The sequence below is a fragment of the Podarcis filfolensis genome (genome assembly GCF_964270895.1).
Source record: "Podarcis filfolensis genome assembly, chromosome: 5".
Classification (NCBI taxonomy): domain Eukaryota; kingdom Metazoa; phylum Chordata; class Lepidosauria; order Squamata; family Lacertidae; genus Podarcis; species Podarcis filfolensis.
The window spans coordinates 65,026,410-65,048,935 of record NC_139608.1 but is presented as its reverse complement, the minus strand read 5'-3'; the positions used below and the strand labels follow the sequence as shown (position 1 = coordinate 65,048,935).

At 42.8% G+C, this 22,526-nt stretch overlaps 1 protein-coding gene across 2 annotated transcripts in view; it reads left to right on the top strand.

The window, feature by feature from the left end:
- PAPSS2 (3'-phosphoadenosine 5'-phosphosulfate synthase 2) overlaps window positions 1–22,526 on the top strand; it is a 43,604-nt gene that overhangs the window by 4,277 nt on the left and 16,801 nt on the right. For both annotated transcript variants that reach the window (XM_083614129.1, XM_083614128.1), the window contains exons 2-6: window positions 18,942–19,056; window positions 19,931–20,166; window positions 20,964–21,102; window positions 21,585–21,703; window positions 21,825–21,938. In XM_083614129.1, the coding sequence (XP_083470255.1) occupies window positions 18,942–19,056; window positions 19,931–20,166; window positions 20,964–21,102; window positions 21,585–21,703; window positions 21,825–21,938 (723 nt within the window). The remainder of the gene's footprint in view (window positions 1–18,941; window positions 19,057–19,930; window positions 20,167–20,963; window positions 21,103–21,584; window positions 21,704–21,824; window positions 21,939–22,526) is intronic.

Sequence of the window (22,526 nt, the reverse complement as noted above, 5' to 3'; positions counted from 1 at the left end):
TCTGAAATGCTTAGCAGTTACAACGTCATCCTCTGTGCCCGTTAGGAGACTTGCCAGATACTGAGCATATAATCTTGTGGCTGGGCTGGGGTTATATGGTTCTTTCAAGAATGTTAATAAATCAGAAACTGCTGTCAGGGCTCGGGTACAGAGATGTCAGAGTGACAAGGCTGGGGCCCAGATTATAGTCTTATATCCTGTAGCTAGGTGATCCCGCTGTATTATTTACATTATTTCATCAGAGTTACTCGGCTGGTAGCATATATTCTGCTTCAACTGCAATGCATTCTTGAGGAAGTAGCTAAGAGATATAAGATGACAGGAGAGTAGAAACACTGTAAGATCCTCCCTCCCTCCACTATTATCATGGTTTTCTTCATATTGTGATTGCTGCAGCCTAGGAAGCTCTCTAATCTCATTTGCTTCCTTTTTAACGTTCAGCTTCATTGTTTGACAAATTGGCACTCTTGACTTGTGTTTCCTAGGCTGTTTGAAGGTTCTCTCAAAAATCTTATTGTACACAGGACTGAAGTGACAATACCGAAGATGTAACTCTTTATTGCTCTAATTTCTTTTGGGTGAGCAGTGATGGGAAAATATTTGAAATTGTTTAGGGGCAGGGGGGGAAAGCAACAACAAAGGACAGCACCAAACAGGAATGTGGCCCTGAATGTTGTCCCTGAATGTGTTCAGAAATGTAATTGAATGAATAAATACTCTCTTTTTATACCTGCTTGAAGTTTGCTTCTTTTCTTTGTTTTTTTGAATCATGTTTGTAGGACCCAGACTTATAGAAGGCCTAAATAAAGATGTCATATATGCCCAGGAAACAACATAATATTTTGATGTGCCTGGGATTTTTGCAGTCCCCAAATCAGGGTGTGCACACTTTCAGACTTCACATAGCTGTTTACAAGAGAAGAGAACTACGAAGCGTGAAAGCTTGTAGCACTGTTGCCAACATAGGTTGGGTGGGTCTTATAAACCATGATTACTTTTGTCTCTAGCTGATTGTCATCTTTCAGTATATGAAAACAAAATAAAGAAGAAAGAAGCCCATTTCTCCCTAGTTGGATGTTACACTTACATAACTATTTGTTATTTTTTTTTAGAACCTCATGTCCTTGGCTTAGATCTGAACTGTGCTTGTTAAGAAACAACTCCAAATGTCGGGAATGGATGTGTAGATAAAGAGTTTCACTCACCAACATTAATCACAGCCAATTAGGCACATTGCATCTCACAACAGTTTAAATGCTTAACATTGTCACAAGGGACACCTCAGGGTTTGTACAGCTGTCATGTTTTCTGGATATGTTGGTGTATTGTATCTAACAAGGAAAAAAAACCCATAAATAAACTGATGCCAACAGACAACAGACAGAATTAGTGACCCCTTGCTTTTAAAAATGGGTAGTTTAAAGCTGGGTGAGTGGAATGCACGCTTTAAAACAGTATTGTAGTTTGTTTGTTTTTGTCTGAAAATAAAATACCCAATGTATTTACATATAATCTACATTGAACTGCTTGACAGTTCTTGGCAATAGGAACTTTGCCAGCATATTAAAAGTTGAAACTAAGGGCTCATTGCAGCCAAAGTCCTTTCAGTACCTCCAAGTCCCATTTGTTTAAGCATGGGAAATCAATGAGACTAAAAAGTGCCTAGCTTTGGGTTGGGGCATACCTCAGCCTACTTTATGTGCCCTATTTCCATTCATATTTACAGTGGTGCCCCGCAAGACGAATGCCTCGCAAAACGAAAAACGCGCAAGACGAAAGGGTTTTTCGGTTTTTGCGTCGCTTCGCTAGATGATTTTCCCTATGGGCTTGCTTCGCAAGACGAAACGTCTTGCGAGTTCTTGCGAGTTTGTTTCCTTTTTCTTAAAGCCGCTAAGCCGTTAATAGCCGCTAATAGCCGCTAAGCCGCTAATAGCCGTGCTTCGCAAGACGAAAAAACCGCAAGAGGAAGAGACTCGCGGAATGGATTAATTTCGTCTTGCGAGGCACCACTGTATTGGGAAGTTAAGTCCTATTGTTTCCAGTGGAGCCTGCTCCTCCTCCTGAGTCAGTGTGTGGTATGATCTAGGGTTGCTCTACCAAATAAGTGTACTCTGGGGTTACGTGGCTTAGAGCCAGCCAGCCACTGTAGCTTTGCCTGTAACAGCAGAATGATGTTCAGACACTGACAATCAGATGGTGATGTTTCTCTACATGCTGTGAAAAAGTTCATGTGCGGCTTTCTGCTTATCCAGCTTTTCTGAAAGGCACACAAGAATGCCACACCCCTTTTCTCTTGGATAGTTAGAAGCCCTCATGTGCATAGGATTGCAACCTAGGACATAGGGCACCTGTTAGTTGCCTGCACCTCACTTCTGGGAGTATAGGCAGGAAACAACCTATACTCAGACTGGCTGTGAGTTACCATTACCTCACAGTGAGCTGGGTTTAGACTTGTTATTTCCCAGGTTTCCTCTCGCTCTCAGCCTCTTTCAAAATGATCCCCCATGCCACCTGACCTGACTAAACCTTAAGGTACTGAGCAATGTAATTGGATATCCATCTTCACTTGCTCGTGCTTCCTAAATACACAGGTGCAGAATGTAAACATGGGTAATGCGCAAGTTCACAGGCAAATCCTGTGTAAAAATCAGATACCGTAATTTTCACCCCATAGGACGCACTTTTTCCCCTCCAAAAATGAAGGGGAAATGTGTGTGCGTCCTATGGGGCGAATGCAGGCTTTCGCTGAAGCCTGGAGAGCGACAGGCATCGGTGCGCACCGACCCCTCTCGCTCTCCAGGCTTCAGGAAGCTATCCGCAAGCCTTGCAAGCCCGGCGGGAGTTCCCGCGGGCTCACAAGGCTTGCGGGCAGCAGCCTGCAGCCCCGGCGAGTGTCCGCAAGCCTTGCGTGCCCGGCGGGAGGTCCCGCCGGGCGTGCGAGGCTTGGGGCAGCAGCCTGCAGCCCGAAGCACGCGGAGCCCTCCGGAGGGTGCCCCGTGCTTCGGGCAGGTGTGCGCAAGGCTTGGGGCAGCAGCCGCGGCTGGGGGGGGAATAATTTTTTTTCATTCCCCCCCCAAAAAAAACCGAGGTGCGTCCTATGGGCCGGTGCGCCCTATAGGAAGAAAAATACGGTAAGTGTTTTTAACACTTCTCCTGGATTAACAGCTCTATTTGTACAAACACTATACATAGCAAGTGTAAAGGTAAATGGTAAAGGCCCCTTAGATGATTAAGGCGAGTTAAAGGTGACTATGGGGTGTGACGCTCAACTCGCTTCAGGCCAAGGGAGCTCGCGTTTGTCCACGGACAGCTTTCTGCATAGCAAGTGTAGTCAGACAATTGCTTCCTTACATTCTGGGTGCATTTACCTGGGGGCGGGGGGATACTGTTGTTCTGTTACCAGCATTACTAATATGCATTGGAATAACCACTCTGTAGTTCAGAGAATGTAGATTAGTTAGCTGTCATCATTGTTTATGTACTAATCTGCAGCGGTACCTATTTATCTACTTGCACTGGCATGCTTTCGAACTGCTCGGTTGGCAGAAGCTGGGACAGAGCAAGCGTCTCTGTAACTGGACCATCTATTGTCTGCAGACTGGCAGCGGCTCTCCAGGGTTTCAGGTAGGGGGCAATTCCCAGCCCTACGTAGAGATGCTGGAAGCTGAACATGCGACATTCTGCAGATGCTCTACCACTGAGCTGTGGCTCTTCTCCTTGCATGCAGACAAGACATATTAATATGATTGGTAATATGCAAATCATTTAAATTAATTTGTTAAAATCCAGGAAATTGGTCACCTAAACACTGTTAACTAGTTCACAATCTTATTTTTCAAAATCGTAGCAGTTTCATTGTGGATTAATGTTCGACGTAGGAGTCACCAGGATGGATTTTAAAGCAAACATGTTGTAGATTGAGACCCAGGACTGCTGTCCTCAAATAACATGCTCTAGATAACTCAATTATTTTAAGAGTTGTGCTATACCTGTTTTAAATCAAAACCTTAAGAACCATAAGGTATGGTTTGCTGCTCATCTGGGATTACTCTGAGAGAGAAATGTGAACTTGTGCTTTGGTGCTCTTTTTGAGTTGGGGAAATACTACAGAATGCAGAAATGGTGAGCAGCTAGGCAGGGGAAGAAATGACATGTGGGAACTGGGTGGTTTTTCAACAGTATTTGAAAGGCTGCTTTGGACAGCAATTCATTATTTTTTTTACTGATAATTGACACATAATCACATAAACCGACTTTAGCAAATTTTAGAAGAGTGGATGCATGCTCAGACAACAATGAAATCAACAGAGTGTGCATAAGATGACGGTTTACGGTAATATTTATGTCCTTTTTGGCAGCAAAACCATGTTGCATTGCTTTTGTTGTTCTTCCACATTAATTGTGCTGTTTCCTAGTCACTACTCATTAGGGGAGTTCTTTGGCTGGAAATAAATCATTAGAGAGATATCCTCATGGGACTTGTCATAGTCCAAAGGTTGTAAAATCTGGTTAGCTTATGCTGTGTGCTCAGTTGTATGTGTTCTGTGCCAAGATGTGTTAGAAAACTGCAAGGTGTAATCATGGCAAGGCCGTTGTAGATCAGGTCAATGTATGACTGTGTGTCTTTCATTGTAATAATTCCACATTCTTTCTTCCTACTGGTAAAAGCCCGTTTGGAATCCAGAAATCTGCAGTGATTAATCTTCATTACTATTTTGTACCTTATTTTGCACATGACACTTTATATACGCTAAAACAGCTCAAATAAGGCCATACGGAACCGTTTCCTTGGAATTAAAGAATGAGACATGTCCAACATTCCAAACAGCAGAATTGTTGTACTTCAAATAATGTGCTTAAAAACTATTCTGTACAGATAGTTAGTGTTACTGCCTTGCTAACTAGGTCTTGAAAGTATTGCCACACAAAGACACATTGGTTATTTCTGGAATGTGAGGGACCTTAAGAGAGAATTAAAGTCAGTTTTTAAAAGTTTTCGAAAGTTTCCAAGCCTGGTCAACTAGACAGAATTCTTGCTCTCCCCAAGTTATCGTAGGAGTAGCTAATTACATGTTTGAATGATCATCAAAAGTATTTGGCTTTTGTACAGCAGGCCTATGAGTAGAAATGACTGGTGTTTTGAAGTCACCACCCACTCTATTCTCTTGGCAAAAAAAGGCAAATTAGAGACTAGATGGTAGTTGTTCATTACCAAAGGTTCTAAATTTGGCTGTTTAAGGAGTGGTTTCACTGTCACCTCCTTGAGGTAGGGAAAAACCATTCCCTCTCTCAAAGTGGCATTAACAACCCAGTCCCCCAAATCTCAAAATGAAGTGCAAGGGTCAAGCAAGGAAGTTGTAGGTCTTAAAATTCCAAGCAGTTTGTCCAGATCTTCAGGCAAAACAAGCTAAAAATCATCTGTCCTACAAGCGGAAGATAGTATCCTAGTCCCATCCATCTCTGAAATTGGACAGAATTCTACAGCTTTTATTTCAGTCTAGTAGATCTTGATTTCAGGTACACATGCAGGGCCTCTGAAGCTTCTCTCAAGGCCCAGGCAGATTCATAGGAGTGCAGGCAGCCCTTCAGAGAACCTGGTCCCTTTAAAAGTCCATACCAGCACCGTAACTTCGAACAAAAAATGTATGGGCATCCAATGCAGCTGGTATATTTTATGTGTAGCTGTGAGAAACTGGGTCATAAGGTTTTTTGTACAGTTCTCCTGTGATCCCCATTTATGTGTTAGAGGTGTAAACATTGTGATGCTGTGGAAATTAAGGTTTATGACTTTGTTGCCATGTGAAAACTTTAATTTGGTTCCAGATTATACAAAGCAGATTTATCCAGTGGAGACCAAAAAAGGAAATTACTTTCCCCCCAGAAGATATGAGTTACACTAGGGATTCTTATTTTCATAACAGAAACTCCCTCAAGTATAAAAATAACTATTTCTTCCCTACTGCTCTCCTTTATTATGTTATTCTCTGTCACAAACACCTAGTTTCTTCTCAGACACCATAGGTTAACAGGTTGGTGGAGGGCTCAGGTGCTGAATGAAAACATTTCACCCACATAGTATAGAATGCCAATGTAATGTTACGGAAGAAGATGGGATCTGCTTTCGTCACTGCTGATGAGGTGGTTTTGAGGGATAGTTCTCTCATCTTTGCAAACTTAAAGGCTTGCAGCAGCAGCAGCAATGCTGAGAGTGGTCAAGTTAGAATTCATGCCTTTGCTTGCCAACTGCCCAAGAGTCATGGCAGGTGTCAGAAAATAAATGGATCAACATACTACACACAGAAAGAGACAGACAGAATTATAGCTGTCCATTAACAATGGAGTTGCAAACACAACTCACTAGATACAAAGTGCACGAAACCAAGGCCGCTCAGAAAACACAAATCGAGTAAGATACACAGAGTACATCTGCACCAATAAAAAGATACTAGACAGGAAGAGAAACAAGCTGTTACAACTGATCCACAAATAACAGTTCAGTAGTCCAGCTGCTATCAGTTGCATGGCTCCATGGGAGGCAGGATCAGCAAGCTAGCCTATTTCATTTAAAACTTTGGTCGTGAATGTAAACAGTGCTTGAGATACATTCTCATGTATATATTCAGGGGAGAAGAGTTTCATTTCCCAAACCATTAAGAACTCAGAAGACTGGTGATCTAGGGCTGCAGAAAGATTATGCAACACAAGTGAATGTTTTCTTTTCTTTTCTAGTTTATTTTTGGCAAAAGAAAGGCATTTTGTTGGATTCAATGAGCAACTGTAGAGCCAAGTAACATGTGTTTGTTATAACAGAAGTTTTCTGCCATTCTCTCCACCATCACCTCTCTTGTGCTTTATTTCTTGGCCCTAAGTCTGGAGCTTCCTGAGATCTTGTAACCAGTTTTGGACATTATAATACTGTATAATAGTTGTATGTCTGCAACCCTTTTGAAGAGTTATAGCTACAAAGAGCAACAAGCAAGCAAGGAAGCCATTTCTTTACATTCCACCTTACTGGCTGCTTTAAGACTGTAATGTGATGTTTAAAGGTTATCATTCAAAGGGAAGTGGCTTTTTAATAGTTAAGAATAGAGCACGTGCAGTAAGAGCTTAGACTGGAGTGTGCAAATAATTGCATTGCCAGAACATCCTAATGCCTTGTTTGTACCAATACATTGATGCAAATATTTGGACCTGGTGTTAGCATAACTTTGAATCCCTACATGAGTACGGCAGGACTATGGCAAATATAATTTCTTTTGTTTGTTTATGCACATGACTTCTCCCAAAGAATAAGGGGAAATGCACTTTATCCCTCACAGAGCTACAATTCCAAGTATCCTGAGCAAACTACAGTTCCCAGCATTCTTTGCGGGAAGCTATGTGCATTGGATGTTTGGTGTGAATATGACCTGCATCCCACCCCTTGCTTCTCATTACTTACTGGTGATCTGATTTGCCTTGGGGCAAGTTTCTTCCTTGTTCCTTAACAGTGGTAAAATGTTACTTCAGCAAATATGTTAAGTATGTTAAATACTAACTTGGGTTCCTCTCTCAATCAGAATTTGAACGCCGGAGTTTAACACCTGAAATATTTCTAGACTGAGGTCAAAGAGACTGCAATTCTACAATGGCTTATCAAAGAACATTTTATGGATAAGAGCAATTACTTTAAACAAACACAATGTTCTTGTATTATTGCAGAAATTAAGTACATTGCATTAGCTGAACATCTTGAGCTGAAATCATAATGTTAAAAAAAGGGAGATTTATAATGTGTCGTGAATGGTATGAATATTTAGATAAGGTTGCACAAAATGTCATAAGGTTGGCCAGTAACTACATTATAAATTTGCTCTGCACATTTCAAGAAATCACAGATACTAAAAAAGTAATAATAGTGAAATGTTAACATCCAGCACTGCAATAAACTGATTTTACTGCAATTGTACATGATGGATTTTTTCCCCTTGACATTTTTTCCTCAAGTGTGTTTACTTCCAAGCTGTGATATATAATGCCATTAACTTACACAGTATTGGTGAAATACAGCTGGTTTATTTCTAGTTAGTGGAGATTTTGTAGCCTTGTAAAGCAAAATAAACATTGTCTAAAATATACGAGACTCCATTTTGCTTTAGAATTTTGTTTCAGTATATCTTTCAGGTCCAGTATGCATCTCAATATGGAAAGCAGATTTTTAAATTTATTTATTCAGCACTTGAATGTGTAAAATATTTGCCTTAGGTTGACTTTAACGCTATCTGCTTTGTTGAGCAGCACTGGGTTGTCAAGTTTGATTGTGCACACACACGGAGAGCCAGCTGCTATAGAGGCATTCAGGAGACTGATATTAATATTAACTTTTCAGATAAAAAGTATTATTTCCTCCAATCCTTTTTTCTTTGCTTTAGCCACCTGGACCCTCACAGCACCAGTCTGACTTCAGACACTTCCTTTCTCTCCTTCTTTAGATGATCAGCCCTGTTAACTGATCTGTCTGGTGGGGCTAACGTCAAGCACAGCAACAGGAGTGCCGGTTAGCTTTGTGGACTTTGTTGTTTAGTCGTTTAGTTGTGTCCGACTCTTCGTGACCCCATGGACCAGAGCACGCCAGGCACTCCTGTCTTCCACTGCCTCCCGCAATTTAGTCAAACTCATGCGGGTAGCTTCGAGAACACTGTCCAACCATCTCGTCCTCTGTTGTTCCCTTCTCCTTGTGCCCTCCATCTTTCCCAACATCAGGGTCTTTTCCAGGGAGTCTTCTCTTCTCATGAGGTGGCCAAAGTATTAGAGCCTCAGCTTCACGATCTGTCCTTCCAGTGAACACTCAGGGCTGATTTCCTTAAGAATGGATAGGTTTGATCTTCTTGCAGTCCATGGGACTCTCAAGGGTCTCCTCCAGCACCATAATTCAAAAGCATCAATTGTTCGGTGATCAGCCTTCTTTATGGTCCAGCTCTCACTTCCATACATCACTGCTGGGAAAACCATAGCTTTAACTATACGGACCTTTGTTGGCAAGGGGATTCCTTATTGTGAACTTCCCTGAGATCTATGGTTATAGGGCAGTATACAAATTTAACAAATGAATAAATAAAAATTCTTGAGCTGGAGGTCATATGTTTTTAGCAGGAAAATGGAGAAGAATGAAATTTCCCCAACCTTATCTGGAGCTATGTTTTGGTTCATCAGAATGGTTTTGAAGCTTGCATTAACTTGAGAACAACTATGTTTCAATATGACTCCTTAAAAGTGGGAGACATTCTGTTTTTAATCTTGGGTTTATCAGTTTTAGATAAGCTTTGCAGTTAACAGATGATTGTGTTATGATCTATGATGATGAAGATTATCTTGCTTATCTTGAACCGGTGCAGCAGTAACAAAGGTAATGTTCTTTTATGGTTCCCCCTTGGACAGAAGGGACTTGAGTTGAGTCCCAGGTTCATTTAAGGTAGTGAAGAAGAGAGGGGAATGGCCATATGGAGCATGTGATTTGCATACAAAAGGTTGCGGGTTTGGTCCTCCACATCTTTGGGTCTGGCTGGGAAAGATGTCTGATGGAGCAGTGTAGATAATATTGATCTAGATGGAGTGACAGTTGGATTTGGTGCAAGGCAGCTGCTTAAGGTATGTTGTGTGCTCTGAAATAGTACCTAAGCATTTTCTACTTTCACATATATGCAAAGTCTAGAAAGCCCACATACTATGTCCTGCTACAACTTTGAGGTAGTAACTTAAAACAGGAACTTTCTTTAAACCTGCTCTTCCATTGCTACAGTACAGTACATGCGCTTGGAGCTTATTATTTGTGGAAAATTGGTCACTATCAACTTAAGCCCAGTGGGATCTAAATATGACGAATTTGCTCAGGATTCAGCTTTGGTTGTCCTTCAGTGTTATGGATCCTTCCATAGCAATTTGGATATGCTTATAGTTTGCCTGTGTTGTGCAAATTTCATGTTGCTTGCCATAGGCAACCCATCCTTACTCTGAATACAAAGCTCCTTTTTGCCTGCTGTTGTAGATGCTTAGACAGGATTTTATATGTGAACTTAAGCTAGGATAAGGTAGTCTAGGGTTAAACTTTTGCTCTGCCTGAGGAATATGGCTGGTAATGGCATTTGGAAAGGCAGGGCAGTTGTTCAGGGCCGATGGTTGTTTGAAGGGCTCATCAAGCTGAACCATAGCTATGGCGTAATTATCCACCCTCTTCAGTTCCTGTGCTCAGAAGATCAGGAAGAAGTGAATTGAGAAGTGTGCAGATGATAAACTCTTTCCTTGAGGGATGGAGAAATAGCCACTGTTTCTTGTCTAGGGCTTCACACAAAAAATGGGAGATGGCCTTAGTGGTCAGCAAGCTGTTGTAAAACCAGGACCTTGGCTATTGCGTGATCTTTGCATGTGTTTTAAAGGAAATGACAATGGAAGAAAAGTGTGTCTAATACAATATAAAAAGACTAATACACAGGCACTGGCTGATCTTGGAAGGAACAAAACATTCAAGTGCATTTCCCAATTTTTATTCATGTGCGTTGGCTCTTTTGATTGTTTTGTAGAAACTTGCATTCACTTTGCTTTGGGGAAAATGTATGCTATGAGATTTATTCTACCTTTTCCACCTATGTTTCATATTTGCTTAACTTTTTTTTTACCTAGTCACTTTCATTAAAAGAGTACCATGAAAGTAATTATTCTGTCAAACTGAGGAACCCTAAAGGTTACTTGGAGTAGCTTATTAACTTGAAAATAAGAGACGGTCTGTCAAAAAATCCTCCCTGTAGGTCCCATCAACCCCCATGGACTGCTCTATTGGGTCCCCCAACCCTTAAGAGCACATTTTGGGATGGGGGGGAGGACTGTAGGAGCAAGTGGAAGAAGGGAAAATCCCATTGCATGAGCAGGTTTGCTCCTGCAACATTGGATTTCCCTCTATATTATTGTCACAACATAGGATCGGAAATCAGTTGATCTAGTTTTTCACTAGATTGTGGAACTAATGCTAAGTGGAACCCTTCAATTTGCTGGACTAATGAACAGACATTATTGTCTAGCTGCCATTTCAACTCGAGTCCATTTAATTAAAAGCAGTGTTTAGAGTAACTTCGGTGGCAGTTCTCAAAAGCAGCCACAGTGAACAAAAGCAACTTCAACATTGCAGTTGGATTTTTATTTTTGCAATTCTCTTTTAAAAAATAAAATAAAAATGCACGAACTTCATGTGTAACTTTTGGTGTTCTGTCTTGTTTATTTGCTGTATCATCTTCCACTACCTTAAATGTTTTCACTGGTCTCTCAGGCTAGCAGGGTCACTCTGGATGTATTGTCCAGCTCATGGGTAATAATTCACAGGCGTCTGGCAAAACTTACTTTTCAAGCCTTCTACACAAATTTCATCAGTTTACAGAAATGACTCAAAATAATCAATTCATTTCAACATTGAGAGGAAAATAGTGTGATATACAGTATATGTATTGTGTGTTTACAATGCAGCAGGATGGTGTGTTAACTTCTACAAACTTTAAAGATTCTGTTTCGCAAGTTTTTCTTGTGTGCTTTAAAATCTTATTTATGTGCAGTTGCCCTTCCTGTGTTGGAAAATGGGCATTGCACACATTCCCATTTACCCAAGGGCACACATATTTACATTTCACTAGGACTGGCGCTATACTGCTGCTGTCATGAATACTCAGGGAGGGGATGGAAAAACCATACAGCTAGAAAATACAAAAATGGCATAAAAATGACAGGCATTTTCCCCAGCATCCCTAGAAACGCTGCCAATGGACCAGTCAAGAACTGTGCCAGCAATGACACCCAATGCTGCTCACACATTGAGAGAGCTAACACAATGTGATAAGGATATGCCCCCAGCCCACATCCCTGCACCACCATATACACAACATGCAAGACAATCCTGCAGTGCCCCAGTTTCATCAGCCCTACAGACTCAGCCCGTAACAAGTCTGCTGTTGCCAAACCCCAAGCATCCCTTCAGACAGTGGTCTGAAGCCCCCTTATGCGCCTTCCAAGCACTGCTTTATGAGCCCAACATGCAAAGGGGAGGAAGGACAGCCTGTACAATGCAGCACCCATGCAGCTCCCCCTGGGCAGAGTACACACAGTCTTGCCTGGCACCCCCAGTTGTTGGGAGTGGTGTAGAGTTTGGTATGGCGTATTTGTACCTGGAGTCTCGAGCTGAGGTGCTTTAGAGCTGTAGGCAGAGAAGTGTAGCAGTGAGCTCAAGTTCTCAGGTGTGTTCTGAAGACAGACTGTTTTGTGCAAAGGTATCCCTTTTTTGTGTGAAGTGCCCTTTCTCCAGGTTTCCATCACCAGAGTTCTGCTGTGCAAGGGTCTAATTGTGCAGAAGATGGGGCCAGAGAGATACAGCTCCATGCCACATGCCATAATATCAGAGAAGTGGTCTCACCATTGTGGGGCTTGCATACTGGTTGTAATGTGTTTTCATAGGGTGTATGTGGAGTTACACTATAATCTAGGCTCTGCCATGGTGACGTGAGCAGATCTGTTGACAGAGTACTGCTTTGTTGTTTTTTTTTAAAAAAACCTCCTGTTGACTTTATTGGGGGGGGGGGAGATTTCTTGCACCAGGTTTGGGGCTGGTATAAAGTTGTGCCATCCATGGGATTGTGGCCATTGATTTAAAGGGCACAGGGGTTTGTTGCCATTATGCTTTTCCCAAGATGGCCCCATTCCGCCATTTTGCCAGAGTGCCTCTCCCAATGTCACTGCACCTGTGCCAACATGCTGCCTACAACTCCCATAATCCTTGGCCATTGGCCACGTTGGCAGGATTGATGGGAGTTGTAGTCCCACAACATAAGGAGGGCACCGTATTAGTTAGCCCTGCTGCACCCTTTTAGCTTGTGGAACTTCAGAACAAATTTGCGCTCCACCTCAAATGATTAAGGATCTCTTGAAAAATCTCCACTTGTAAAGTGACGATTTACAGTTGAAAGATTATTGCTTCCTTCATTTCGCTATAATTTACTGTCAGGGAACTGCCATCGGAGCTAGAGGCTCCAGAGGGATGCCGGAGAGGGTCCCAGTAGGGAGAGAGGCAGCCCATCTGCTGGGGAAGGAAATCAGCGCAACACCAGTGGAGAAGGGGGGCAGATGGGGGAATCGGAGAGGAGGCTCCAGGACTCTTCACCGGAGACCAGCGGGGAGAGCACGGGTCCTCTGCTGCCCACACCCTCCCTGCGCAGAAGACTTCCGCGCAGGGAGAGTAGGAGGAGACTTGGCGTCAAAGAACTTCTTTGCTGGAAGAAGTTCAAGAAACGCCCACTGACGGATTCTGCCAGCGACTGAGACAGCCACGAAATGAAAGGCCGTCCAGACAGAAAGGGTTCAACCAGGTAACCTAGCCAGGAGTGGCAGCAACTTACGCATGAGCAACCCCTAGAACCATTACATTTACCATGACTATAAATTGCTTCCTTAATTTATTAGTAATAGAAGGGGGGAAAGGTTGTATTTTATTATATGTTACTATGCAAAATGAGTTTTGAATTTATTAATGAAACTGCTGATTCATCGCTGCAGAGGACAAAACAGTGTGGATTTCTTTTGACTATGTGATTGAAACATACTGTTTTTCTCTGTTTTGGGAAGACTATCCATTAGGTTTGTCACACTTTGTAACAAATTTTGAAACTGCCACTTTCCCCTTGTCATATTTTAGCAATGTTTTAGCCAAATCAATAAAACCAATATGAAATATTCACTTTGTCACAGCTTTGTGATTCCTTTCTTTCCCCTCAATGGGTGGCATATTCCTGATGGGTCCCTGAAGTATGGATAATTACTTATTTAGTGAACAGAAACACAGTGACATATAAACACCTATCTAAATACAGTCGCACCTTGGAGGTTGAACGGAATCCATTCTGGAACTCTGTTCGACTTCCAAAACGTTCGGAAACCAAGACGCAGCTTCTGATTGGCTGCAGGAAGCTCCTGCTGCCAATTGGAAGCTGCGGAACCTGCGTCAGACATTCAGGTTCCAAAGAATACAGTATTGGCAAACTGGAAAATTCACTTCCGGGTTTGTGGTGTTCGGGAGCCAAAATGTTTGACTTGCAAGGCGTTCGACTGTATATTCTTAATTGGTTCTGATTATGCCTCAGTGTAACAGCACTTGCAGTTCCACAGACGGAAAGATCTAGGTATATTAAAATGAACTTTATGTGCTGCATTTCATGTTTAATGATACATGAAAGCTTGATTTCTTAACAGCTAGAGTATTGTTGGGCTAGCAGCTGAGGAGGAAATTTTTTGTCAGTTCAGAGACCTTGGCATTTTGGTCTGTCTGTCTCCAAGCTGAATAGCTGCTTGTTTGAGGTAACTAGGTTGTCTTTGTGGATCTCCTTGGGAGAAAAAAACCTTCTGTGTTACATATCCCAGTAGAGGCGAAAGACTGGGGTACTAGTGCCAAAATTAACAGGAACAAAGTGCTAAGATTGTACCAGTGGGCAAAAGTGGTTTCTCTCAAGTTTGCTCAAAGAGCACTGAATGAAAAATGAGATTCTGAAAGAGCAATTGCTCTGGCACTGGTAGGTAACTATAGCTGAGGCCATGGAATAAATGAGTATTTATGTAGGAGATTCTGTACCTCCATGTCAGACTGCTGCTTTTTAGGCTACAAGGAAGCCTTTTTGGCACTGGAGACACTGAGGACTAAGGCTGGACTCAGGAATACCCTGCTCAATTATGCGCTACGCTGGAGTGAATGAGGACAGCGTGTACACAAACTGTAGAGTTCCTAAAGGAACATCTTGTTCAGGGGCCTGCCTATTCTGAGGGAGGATGCCCTGCTATCTAAAATATTCCCTGAATGTGTATGTCCACCATTTCCCTGAAAAACCTCAAAAGGTACAAGGTGTACAACTGTTAGTGACTTGCTACTGTAACGAGCTGCTCTGATTTAAACTTTATTCTTTAAAGTTTAACTTCAACCTAGATCCCTGGCTGTCAGCTAGCTTTCTTGGAAGAACACTTTAAGAACTGAATGAGGAGTTATAGCCCATCTCCTCAGCTCCATTGGCTTCCTAAGTGGGCCTGCTGGCAAGTTCAGTTCCCACCTTATTTCACATTATTTTCTGGCCTACATCAGCACTTGAGGGAGCAAGTTTTGCCTTATAGTGGGGCAGATTTGGCCCAGGAGTCTCCAGTTGCTGACTCTTAATTCTATTCAGCTCCATCTAGGATAAAGTCGTTTTTGTCGCATTCCTTGGGGACGCAGGTAAATAGTTTCCTTTCTGCTGTTCTTTTAAAAAATGTTTCAAAATGTATGCTCTCTCTCTCTGTGTTGCAGGGAGTGATCACGCCTGCTGTCCTTGCCCCCTTCCAAAGGCTGATTACCTGTGGTTTTTCCAAATGTATTTCAAGCAGGGGCAAAACTAGGCTTTGTTTCACCCGGGTCAAAGACCCATTTTGTCACCTCCCATGTGCATTTGCACACACATGCACAGGCTGGGAGCTTCATGGTGCCCCTCGGGCAGCTTCACCCTGGGCAAAAACCCCCCACTAGTGCCACACACCCCAGCTATGGAGAAAAACCAAAGGATTCCATCAGGAAGTTATGGGGCCTATTCTGAGTTATGGGACACGCGCTGATTGAAAACAAAGCACTAAGACTGCCCCAAACCCTTGCAGCTGCAAACAGGACCGACAGAAGAAGAAGAAGAAGAGGAGGAGTTTGGATTTGATATCCCGCCTTTCACTCCCTTTAAGGAGTCTCAAAGCGGCTAACATTCTCCTTTCCCTTCCTCCCCCACAACAAACACTCTGTGAGGTGAGTGGGGCTGAGAGACTTCAAAGAAGTGTGACTGGCCCAAGGTCACCCAGCAGCTGCATGTGGAGGAGCAGAGACATGAACCCGGTTCTCCAGATTACGAGTCTACTGCTCTTAACCACTACACCACACTGGCTCTCACAAGGACAGCAAGGACACATTTAACCCCCTCAATGTCATCAGCAGCACAAATCATCATGAATGCGCAGTAAGGGGGGAGGTCTAGAGAGGCTCTGAACCTGCACTCTGCCCTTGTTGCTGGTACTATGTAAGTAACACAAGCAAGTTTTGACGGGAAGCAGGTGTTCCCTTTGCCTCTTAATAACAGTCTTGCTGGTTTCAGCTAACTTTGCTCCACCTTGGTTCTTCTGCAGATGCTCTCAGGCTCTAATTCTGTCCCTGCTGGGACTTGTGCCCAGCACCAACTCTGGCTAGGTTGGGAGTGTGAATGCTGAAAGTGACAAAGAACAGAAACTGTATGTTATTATTACTTTGGAATCTGTATCGCAGTAGGATGCCAGTGGGTCGCGGGTTGCACTGTGGTCTAAATCAGTGAGCCTCTTGGGCTTGCCTTTCAGAAGGTCGGCGGTTCGAATCCCCACAACTGAGTGAGCTCCCGTTGCTCGGTCCTAGCTCCTGCCGACCCAGCAGTTCAAAAGCACACCAGTGCAAGTAGATAAATAGGTACTGCTGTGGCAGGAAGGTAAACGATGTTTCTGTGCACTCTGGTTTCTGTCACAGTGTTCCGTTACGCCAGAAGCGGTTTAGTCATGCTGGCCACATGACCTAGAAAGCTGTCTGTGGACAAACGCTGGCTCCCTCAGCCTGAAAGCGAGATGAGCGCCACAATCCCATAGTCGCCTTTGACTGGACTTAACCGTCCAGGGGTCCTTTACCTTTACCTAGGATGCCGTAGTAGGTACGAGCATGTTGCATGTTAATTTGGAGGGGTTTTTTTGTCGCTGAAACAGCATTTTCAAAAGTATCAGCGTTCCCAACCCCACTTGCCTTGCACGTTAGCAGTGTTATAGTTTGAAGCCTAGGAAGTGGGTGAATAGTTGATAGTCTGCAGTTTGCCTGCTCCTTCATGCTTTCTAGATTGGTTGCTTCATCTGGGACGCAGATGTGTTGTGAAAAACCAACACTGTCTCTCTCTCTTTAAAGACTTGGGACTTCAATGGCATTATAAATATACATGTTTCTCTAGAATATATTTGCATTAGATTGATAAGATCTATGAATAACAGTGATTTCTTTTAGATCAGAAAGATAGATTTCAGTTATATGTACAGTACTGGTAAAGACAGCTTTCCGCGTTTGTCAAATTTTAATAAACATTTCTCCCCCAACAGTGCAGATATATTCTGCTTACAACTTGTAGCACAAAAGCATAGCAACATTATGTTTATATTATAGAGTTGCAATCTTCTTCTAGGAATCATTCTCAAACGTCTGATATATATACAGAGAGTTTTGATGACGACATTTTTGGCTGTACTCTAGTTGTTGCTGTTTACGTTTCTGAATGGTTGTGGATTAAGGCGGTATGTCGTGGTGGACAATCAGACTTTGTATAGCCCACTTTCAACCAGTGTTGGAAACTGAGATATGAAAGCTAGGAGCTAAATGGCATCTTAAGCTTAGGTTATGGGTGCAACAACGGAATGTCTAGGCACATTTTTTTAATAAGAATACCAAGCTGAAAATGAATGAACTAAAATATTATGTTCATTTTTCACATGATCTAGTCCTTCTCCTGCCCACCCCCCTAATATTCTTAAGAGGGTCTCTTCTCCAGTCTTCAGAGAGTAGCTGGAAATGGGGAGGCAGAAAAAGCTCCTCCTTTCCTTCCACTCTGCAGTTTTAATCTGAAATCTTGGGCACAGTACTGCACCCAGAGCTCAGAAACTGCTTGCGCTAATGAAATTCCCTGTCACAAAATGCACCTAAAACAATGGGAGTTTCGAACACTGCTTTCGACCCATCTGATTTTTTAAAAAGGTTCATAAGGTTGCCTGACTGTAATAATATGAAACTTATGCATATTGAAAACAACAGAAGATTTGTTGGGAGGGATGAATAAGTGTGGATTTATTCTGCACAAAACACAGCTGCTAGGGACTTTTGTCTCTTTAAGAATGATTCAGCTAAAAGGCGAAGAAAGAACAGGTCAAAAGGGAGTTTGGGCCCATGCTGGTATTTCCTGCAAGCTAAATAATTCCAGCAGGGTACAGAGCTAAACAAACCTTGAACGTTTCTAGAGTTTATAAAGACAAGCTTCTTACTTGGGACTCCGTGGTGATAAACAAAAACGGATTTTAGTTGGAATTTTATAGAGTTTTGGGAGCTGCTATAGTGAAGATTCAAAGAGTGCGATATACAAAGTCCTCCTTTCAAATCTCTCTTCAATGTGATAAGGAAGCTTCTGTCTGTGACTCTTAGGCTGTGTACACACCATACATTTAAACCACACACCTTGCCACATCAAATCTTGGGAAATTTAGTTTAAGGTGCCGGGAAATGTAGCTTTGTAAACTACAGTTCCCAGAAATCTTTGGGGAAATGTGCTTTAAATGTATCTGCAGTCTTAGTCCCTGATTCTGCAGTATGAGAATCAAAATATGCGGTCGTGTTGACTTCCAGGATTGTTGTAAGACTTATTGAGATAAGGGAGGGTTGTCCAATGGTGACCTTTAAGCTAACTGAAAGGACTTCTGCTTGTGCATGGCTGAGAACCTGGTTTTCACTGATTCCAACCCCCTGCCCTGCTCAGCCACCTGCGCCCCAGCCCAAAAGCTGCTCCTGAGGATTGAGGGGTGCTCCAAAACAGTATGGAATATAGCACAGAATGGTTCAGTGCATAGTGTCCTGTCTCGTATGAACAGAAGTACGTTCTGCAAGCATGGGGGTTGGGGCTCTGTTCCCAGAGCTCACTTGAGAGGGCTGAAGATTCCTGAGGATCAAGCCCCTCCCCCTTTGTAAAGCCTCATAGCCCTGTGGTTGCGCAGCAACATGTGTTCCTTCTTATTATTTTTGCTCTATGATACGCTCAGGTTGTTTCATTACTGTCAGTCATGACGTAAACGGTTTCATTTCATGTTATCTGTGTGTGTTTCTGTGTGCTTAGAATCTCCATAGGTCCACCAATGTGGTCTACCAAGCTCACCACGTTAGCAGGAGTAAGAGAGGGCAAGTCGTGGGCTCAAGAGGTGGCTTTCGAGGCTGTACAGTGTGGCTCACAGGTATTGTACTCATGATTAACTCAGCAAGTTGGCGCATGGGAAAAGCTATTCACACAGTGAACAAAGTTACTGTATTGCAACTGATGGGTCCATTATAATAAGTCACACATAAGGAGAAAGAGGTGTTGTTTAATGTTCAGTTCAGCATGGCCAAGAGGTGTGAGTTCCAAATGCTTTAATACAGTGGTGGTGAATTGCTGGCCCATGGTTTGTGCTTGGCTCCCCAACCATTTTATTTTTATTTCATTTGTTCCTGCCACAGACACCCACCAACCTTGCCAGTGGCGTGGCTCATCTGACAAATAGTTAGGGGGTGACAACCCCTGTGTGTCAGCTGATCTACGTGTGCCCTGTATCTGTGTGTGTTTGGTGCGTGTGGCATAGGTGCATATGTGAGGCAACGTATTTGTTACTGTCACTGGATGCTCAGAAATTGAGACTTCATGTAGAGCCATACTTCATGTAGAGCAGTCCTGAGTGGCCACAGCAGCTCCCTGGCTCCCATTTCCCTAGCTAGAGCTTTTTTTTATGTCTATCTGTAGCCAAAATGGACTGAAAGAAGCTTGCACAAACTGTTCTGTTAGTCAACACTCCACTGTAGACACCTTTTCCCTGAGCAGTTAGAATATTTGTGAACATTTCCCAGCAGCTCAGTCAATGGATAAAGAGACTCATACATGACCAAAGACAAACACACATACCTGTTGTTTGATAAGTTAGATAACTTGTTTATAAAGGAATAAAAATGTTTTATTAAATGAGTTTAGTTGCATGATCTTTGAGAACTTATTTTATGACACATTTGTGAATGTGATGGGTCCTTTGGTTTACATGAAAAATCACAGATTTTATGCACTGCCTATTATTAATACAGGTCTTTCTGGTGCTGGCAAGACAACCATTGGGTTTGCACTTGAAGAGTACCTTGTGTCTCATGGCATCCCTTGCTATTCCCTTGATGGGGATAACATTCGTCACGGACTCAACAAAAACCTTGGCTTCTCTGCTGATGACCGAGAAGAAAATATCCGCCGCGTTGCTGAAGTTGCCAGGCTGTTTGCCGATGCCGGACTTGTTTGTATAACAAGTTTCATTTCTCCATTCTCAAAGGTAAACCTTTCAAGAAAAACAGCATATTCCCCATGCTGTAAAAGCTACTTTTACTAGTATTTGTGGAAAGAAGATACATAATTTCCACCCTCCCTTCCCAACAGGTGGGCGGGGTTTGCGACACTGAGTGGGCTTACCTGGTCTGGTGCCTCCCACCTGGGTCAGGGTGGCTATCGTCCGGCCCCCGGCCTGGGAGGACAATAGACGGCCAGCTGGGGGTGGGGTGAAGGCCAAGGGAAAGAGGCCAACCCCTTTGGCCAAACCTCACTTTGTTTCTTCCTCTTTCAACATTTGGGGGCTAAAAATACAGTCCTTTAAATATATTGTTTCCATGTAAAGCATTGTCAAGGAGTGTTGGAATGGAGGTTGGTCCAATATTTTTATTCAGCATTATGCAAAAGAATTCTGTTTATAAAATATAAGCATGTTTCTGGCAGAGAGAGAGAGAGAGAGAGGCTGTGTCCTGTGTTTGTGTGCCCTGTAGGTCTGGATGCATCCCATGTTTGGATTGATGTTGGCATTTTAAATGTGGGTATATCTCTTCTTTTATTTTAAATGTTATCTTAATGCTGACGTATCGTGCTGTTTTGCTGCTATTTGTGGGTAGATGCCCTGAAAAAGCAGGATAAATACCTAGAAACAAATATACAAATAATATGAGAGAGAGAGAGAGAGCTTTGTGTCAATGTCCTGTCATGTCTCTCTCTGTGTGAGTGTGAGTGTTTGTACTGTAACGTAAAAGGAAACAAATGTTAGCATTGGTATGCTCTTATTTACTCTGCTTTCCTTTTATACAGGACCGCCAGAATGCAAGAAACATTCATGAGGCAGCTGGACTTCCTTTCTTTGAAATCTTTGTGGATGCTCCCCTGAATATCTGTGAGAGCAGGGATGTGAAAGGCCTTTATAAAAAAGCACGAGCTGGAGAAATAAAAGGTATGCCAGTTTTTGCATCTACTGATAATGTATTCTATTCCCCACATGGAATCCCCAGTTCACATCACACACACCCCATCCCACTTCTTCCAGAAGTCTCCCTTGAGCAGCAGACTTGCTTTGGCTGAACTCTGCTCCAGTCTGAATTTGTGTGTTACTAGATACCCAGCTGAGAGATGCCAGGGGCCTCCCATGGCTGTGCCATGGCTAACTGCAGCTATGGACCCAACACAGCTGTGTTGCATGAAGGAAGGGGCACTCTTCTAGATAGCTAGATAGGAAACTCTGCTGCCTTGGAATGTAGCGATTTCTCTGTTGTGTTTTCACTTAAGTAGTTGATGAGAGGTCTCCAGCAGTTCGTGCAAAAGATGCAAAAGCCATTCCTAAGCATGGGTGTCCTGAAAGAGAACACATTTCCTTGCCCTTTTTAACCGCTTGACTGCCATGCTTATGTTTATGTAAATGAATATTCCACACTCTAGGATTCACTGGAATTGACTCAGATTATGAGAAACCAGAAGCGCCTGAGATTGTGCTGAAAACCAACATATATTCTGTCACTGAATGCATCCAGCAGATTGTGGACCTCTTGCAAGACCAGGTACACTGTTTAAGTAACGAAACCTAGAAAAGCATGAATGTCTCCCCCCCCCCTTCCCAGACCCATTTTTAAAAATGAATATTGTCACTAAGGGCCTACACATCTTCTTTTTATCCTCTAGAACATTGTTCCGCCAACTGCGATCAAAGATGTTCTTGAACTGTTTGTCCCTGAAAATAAAGTTGAACAAGCTCGGGCTGAAGCCAATACACTGCCTTCTGTGAAGATTACCAAGGTAAGAGAGTAGTAACCTGGAGGAGTGAAATTGTGTTAATCTGCTGTCGCAAAACCATCCAATGGTAGTAGATTTCTTCACCCTTACATTCCTTCCTGTGTTCCAAGGATTATGCATTGTTTGGTGCACTGTGTATCAGGGAGGTCTATCAGTGCATGGAGCCACTAATTCTTGTTGGTGCCACTTCACCACCATCTTCATTCACATCTAAAGCAGCATCATCATACCACTTTAAACAGTCATGACTTCCTCCCAAAGCATCCTGGGAGCTGTAGTCTGCTAGAGGGCACTGAAAGTTGTTAGGACTGCAGACCTCTATTCCCCCTCACAGAGCTACAATTGCCAGAGATCCCTGGGAAGAGGGCTTGATTGTTAAAACCTCTCTGGGAATTGTAGCTCTGTAAAGGGGATGGGGGTCTTTGAACGACTCTCAGCACCCTTTAATGAATTACAGTTTCCAGGATTCTTTTGAGGAGAAGCCTTGGCTGTTTAAAGTGAAATGATGCTACTTTAAATGTATAGTGCAGATGGGATTAAAGCCTGTGGCAGTATATTCCCAAGAAGGCTCTCCAATCCTTATTTCTATAT